The sequence below is a fragment of the Castor canadensis genome, chromosome 1 (genome assembly GCF_047511655.1).
Source record: "Castor canadensis chromosome 1, mCasCan1.hap1v2, whole genome shotgun sequence".
In the NCBI taxonomy this organism is placed as follows: Eukaryota; Metazoa; Chordata; class Mammalia; order Rodentia; family Castoridae; genus Castor; species Castor canadensis.
The window spans coordinates 144,033,875-144,039,824 of NC_133386.1; the positions used below are offsets into that span (position 1 = coordinate 144,033,875).

The 5,950-nt window shown below is 43.3% G+C and overlaps 1 protein-coding gene across 1 annotated transcript in view; it reads right to left on the bottom strand.

The window, feature by feature from the left end:
- Positions 1–2,822: 2,822 nt before the first annotated feature.
- Hpx (hemopexin) overlaps positions 2,823–5,950 on the bottom strand; it is a 9,397-nt gene continuing 6,269 nt past the window's right edge. The window contains exons 8-10 of the mRNA XM_020179337.2: positions 3,555–3,685; positions 3,309–3,471; positions 2,823–3,171 (exon numbers count right to left, since the gene is read on the bottom strand). Coding sequence (XP_020034926.1) covers positions 2,912–3,171; positions 3,309–3,471; positions 3,555–3,685 — 554 coding nt within the window. The 3' untranslated portion in view covers positions 2,823–2,911. The remainder of the gene's footprint in view (positions 3,172–3,308; positions 3,472–3,554; positions 3,686–5,950) is intronic.

The window sequence follows — 5,950 nt, forward strand, 5'->3', positions numbered from 1 at the left end:
CTTTTTGCTCACACTACTCATTACACAAGAGGTAAAACACTAAGTTTTATCTCTTGCAAGTAAGAGTTATGATAAGTATGAATATATGTGGTGGATATTGCCTACTGATACTCATCCCCATACCCACTCTTCTATAATCTCCTCTGTACCCCCAGGGCTGGGAATCTGAAAAGCATAGTTCTCACACTCCCTTGTCAGGTAGTCTCCAGTTAAGTCTGAAGGTGGGAGAAAGGGGAAAGCCACTCTGTTTCTGACAGTGCCTCTGGTAACGTCTGCAACAGTGGTTCCACAAAAGTGGAGATGGTTCCAGCAGCATCAGTAATATAAACTAGTGTAGATTGTGGGCTCCAGTTTCTGGATCTAAAGATCCAGATAACTTTTCTTCCTTTCTCTCTTCTGAATCAAGATTGGTAGTAACGTCCTGATCTCTGGGTAATCTTGCTTTCCCTCTTGTGTATCTCCAAACTCCCTTGTATAAAATCCATGTCTAGTTGGAGTATTTATCTTATTAAATAGTGATTGATGCAACATACATTCCTATTTTTCATACACATGCAGAGCTCACACACGGCAAAACACAACACACACACATACACACAGAGCTCAGAGAGATTAACGTTCTCACCCCTAAAGAGTCATTAAGAGTTTTAATTGGGGTTGGAAGTTAGACATGGCTGTTTCAAAGTTCTCTCTGACCTGTTGTTGGTTTTTGCTGTTTTCTTTCTTTCTCTCTTCCCTCCTTCCCTCCTTTCTCTCTTCTCTCTCTCTCTCTCTCTCTCTCTCTCTCTTTCTCTGTAGCTAGATAAAAGTTAAAGTATAGTAGAAAAACAAAAGCATCATTATGAAAGTTGTTCTGTCAGGTATGGAAGTTCATGACTGTAATCTTAGCTATAGGGAGGCAGAGGCAGGAGGATTATCAGTTCAAGACCAACCTGGGCAAAGTTAGTGAGATCCTATCTCAAACACAAAATAAAAACAAAAGGGCTGGGGCATAGTTCATGTAAGTAGAGCTCTTTCCTGGCAAGTGTGAGGCCCTGGGTTCAATCCTCAGTAACACACACACATGCACACTCGAGCACACACACACACACACACACACACACTTGTTAAATGATCAATCCTGGTGTATGGAAGTCATGCAAATGCTGAGACAGTTTCTCACTCCCTGGGACAGCTACAGGAAAAGGAAGAGAGCCTTGTCTAATTTAAAGCTGGTGGTAAAGAGATAAAGAAACTTATTAACCACAGAGTATGTAAAGGATATGGGGAAGCTTATTAGACATCGATTGTGAGTCTGAGAGCACCATAGTGGTCAGAACTTGTCAGTCTACTACTTTATACACCAAAGTCCCACAAAGCAAGAGGTTACCAAGACAAGAGGAGCAGACCCTAAACCTGATGAAGCTATAGGTCATAGTCTTGTCTACTGTCAGGGCCCTTCCTGAATCCAAGGGATGGCTTGTCACTGAAGGGTAATACTATACCCATTTTAAAGAAGAGGCAATTGAGGCTTGGACATGGAAGCTCATAGCTCACAATAAAGGCTTCCTGCTAGAGGCTCAGGATTTTTTTTGTGGTACTGGTATTTTAAGTCAGGGTCTCACACTTGCTGGGCAGGCACTCTACAACTTGAGACACTTCACCAACCCATTTTTTTATGTTGGGTATTTTCGAGATAGGATCTCACAAACTATTTGCCCCAGCTGGCTTCGAACCTCAATCCTCCTGATCCCAAGTAGCTAGGATTACAAGCAAGAGCCACTGACACCAGGCTCTTATACTAAACTGAGTCCAGGACATAGTCCTACCGTACTACATAGGAATATGTAGATAGACAGATAGATAGATAGACAGATAGATAGATAGATAGATATAGTCTCTATAGAGATAGAGAGAAAGGACTATATATACTAAATGTATATATATACACATATATATATATATAGTACTATTTATATACACACACACATTTAGTCTAAAACAAATCAACCTCCAACATAAACTGGGTCTGAGGATGAGGAGGAAAAAAGTTTCACCTAAGGTCCAGTTCCTGGTAGTCTAGACACAATACACAAATGATTGTCAGCAAGTTTAACCTAAACCTTTGGTCAATTTATGACCAGAAAAGAATCAAGTACTGTAACCATGCAAGTGACATTTGCTGGCCTAGATAGTGAGATACCCTGGAGATCAAAGGGGTAGATCAGACCTTGTCTGCCAGCAGAGTTCATGAGGTTCCAGGCTCTACCAGGACCCTCCACGTGTGTTCTGCAAATGTGTTTCTTACTGCCAAGTCTTTGAATAATTTCTTTTCTCAGCCTGCTTGTCCCTGACATATAACTGATGAGTTTGTTTCCCTACTTCAGCTTCATCCCACTTATTATGCCTAATTAATGGCAACTAACGGCTCTCTCTGTCTTCTGCTTGGACCATCTGGAACCACAATTTGAGGTACCCCATAGAGGAGCCCTCCCATGGTAATTCTGAGCCAACCTACTTTGCACATGCATAGCTGCTCCAAGCCCTATGATACCTGATGCCTTGGAGCCAATCTGTGGTCAGTTATTAGCAGGTTGGTTCAGTCCTTGCTCTGCCTTTACTTGTTGTGCAAGCTCAGAAGTACTACTTCTTACTCTGGTCCTCTTTTTCTCAGTATGTAGTCTCAGTAAATAGTCTGGAAAAAGTCAGTGGTCTGGATTGATCTATCATCTATGCAGGTTTTTCTCTTAACCTTTCCCTTCCTTGTTTGACCTTGAGACTCTCAAAAGAGAAGTGGCTTACTTTTCAACTCAAAGAAAGAAGATGATTCCACAACCAAAGCCTCATGGTTCACATGAAGCAGCGATGTGGCTTTATTAGGAGGAAAGTGGAGAAGAGTATGGAGCTGGGCCAGACTCTCATCAGGGGCTCCTCAGTGACTACAGCCCAGGAGGCTGGTTACTCTTTGGGGCTGGGGAAGGGTTTTGGCTGCATTTAGTTTCTCCACATCACTGTAGCAGTACACATTGGGGCCATGGATGAGATATAAGCTGGGACCATTTGCAGAGCATGATCTGGGGCCAAGAGACTTTTCTATACACAGGGCCCCATCAACCTTCTCATGGGCCCAGGGAAGCTCTGTCCACGTGGCTTGAACTCCTGACTTCAGATCCAGCCACCATAATCGCCGTCCTGGAAATAAGACACCAAACATAAAATGGCTTGCAAGTCCTGGGGATCCTGACTTAGCCCTTCTCACACCCTGGTAGGGATCAATACATAGAGAGATTGCAAAACAAGTCACCCCTTAGCACTTGGAAGTCTCTCACCTGCCATGATGTAGAGCCTAGAAGAACCAGGGCAGGTAAAGGCTGCATCCACAGTCTCAAGGTTGATTCCATGAGGGCTCCCAAGTTCTTTCTCCAGCCGCTTTGGATAACCACTTACTAAGGTATAGCCTCTCTTGACCAGGAAGACATACACCTGGGTTCCCTGGAGGACAAAGGACAATAGTCAACATAGAGCTGGATATTCTTGGTCCAATTTCCATCTCAAGTCTTTCTCCCAACACACACCTGGATCAGATAGAGTTTATCTTCCCAGGAAAATGCAGCGTCCACTGTTGAAGGACCATTGGGCCACTGATGGGCAATGGGCCAGCTATGCCACCCATCCTGGCTGGTATCCAGACGCCAGTAGTGGGACCCTGTGGGGTTTCAGAGACAGTGTTAGTGCTGGTAGTAAATCTCAGGCAGTGAAGATAGTAGTGGCAGATGTAGAGAAGATTCATGAGTGGGACAGAGTGCATCCAGAGGGCAAAAAGGAAGAGGTCAGGTGAGAGGGAGAAGTAGGACAAGACTTGGTCAGTAATATTAGGAACTGTGCTTCTAATTCATTTGGAACTAGTTAGCAGAGGCCAGACAAAGAAGCTAGGTAAAGTCAACATCATGGGGTTTGGTGGCAGTTCCTTACATGTCTCATGTGTCCATATGCAGATATATGGTTATAGATAATGAGATATAGTAGTCAGAGGATGAAAGAGAAGCACCACTAAAAGAGACGCTTCCACTGAGTTTTCTCACTCTGGCTGTGTTTACTAACCCTGTGAGGTGGCAAGATAGTGAGGGAGTAGCCAGGCCAGCACCTGATTTTTCTATTCTCCTTTCATAACAACTCATTAAAGGAATTGTTGAGGTTCCTATTTACCCTTTTTACCCATTTTCCCCCCTCAGTCCTCTTCAATTACACTTCTGTTTCCTTCCTCCATTGAAACTGTTCTTATCAAGGTCACCAGTATCCTCCAAATCTAATGATTGATTTTCTGTCTTCACTTGATTCGACTTCTCAGCATTTGACTGCTCACCTCTCCCTTTTTAAAATAGCTTTTTTGGATCTTGACTCCTGGTATACCAGATTCTACCAGTGTTCCTCTTCTCTTTTTGACTGTTCTCTTCAGGCTTATTTCCAAAGGCTGGAGTCCCCTTGTTTGGGCCTCTTTTCTTCTTCATAAGCCCTTGCTCCCTTGGTGACCTCACTTAGTCCTCAGGCTACATGCTGAGGACTTCCAGTTAGTTCTCTTCTGCTCTGACTGACATCACCTTTGAAACTTAGGCTCAAACTTAACTGACTACCTGACATGTTCAGTTGATGCCATTAGGCATACCAAACCTAACATGTCCAAACTGATTTCTGCCTCAGCACCCCCACTTCCCAGTGCTTCCCAATTTTAGAAAAGAAACCACCAGTCACCCAGTTGCCCAGTCCCAAAAAACTGAGTTTTTCTTGAAACCTTTCCTTTTCCCTTCCCCACTCCCACCACTATTCAATCTATCATCTGATACTGTCAGCTCTACTTCCAAATACATTATGGTGACCCCTCACCAACTCTGCTGTTATTATCTTAGTCTGAGTTATCACCACCTCCAACCTGGACAGCTGCGAGAATTACTAGCTAGATTCTCTGCTTACACATCATATCTTTACTACTGATGCTCCACAAGCAGCCAGGACAATCTTCTAAAAACTAAGTCAGAATACATCACAGTCCTCCTCAGAACCTTCTCTTAGCTTCCTTTTATAGCTGAAAATCCTTACCAAGCCTATATGACCTGGCTCTGCTTTCCCCTGTCATTCAAACCAGCTACACTAGCCTTCTTTTCTGATACCTCAAAGTATTTGCTGTTCACTCCCTCAGAAATGCTTTTTCTTCAGGGCTTTGTGTGGCTAACCCCTTTTCATCACTGAAATATTAGCTCAGAAATCATCTCTTCAGAACAGTGACCCCTCATTCTCCTCACCTCTATCTCATTAACCTGTCTTATGTTTTCACAACTCCTACTGCTATGTGAAAGCATTCTCATTTCTTCTTGCTTTCTTATTGTCCTCTCTCCCTCTAGTGGCTTTCTGAGGGCAGATGTCTTATCTTTCAAGTTGACTGTTGTATCTTAGTCCCTAGAACAATGCCCAGTGCCTCTTGGGCACTTTTCTATGTTCTCATCACTTACCCTACTTTTGTAACTGGTCATGCATATCAGTACCTCTCAGGTGCTCAATAAATATTTGTTGAATAAATACCTGATGTTCTTGCCACAAGCACAAGCTCTCTTTATAACTGTGAACTGACTTGTCACTATAGGTGACTACACATTCACCTTCCCCTCCTGCTGGAACTACCCTGCTCAGGCCCCAAGTTTTGAGAACAAGAACCATGATGCTCTTTGTGTAGAGGAAATAAATGATAAGCCCCCAACCCATTTGTAGTTAATGTATAGGCTGGCCAGCAACCACATTAATGTGAACTGGTTTGAAAATATGGGGCTGTGGCATTCAGAGTCCCTCTTTGGAAATCAGATCAGGAGAAGAAAACAGCATCAGGAATTGTCAGTTGGATATAAAACTGAAAGATCATGAAGTACAGAAAAGGTGGAAAAGACCCAATGCTTCACCAGGCAATCTAAAGTTACGAGTAGCA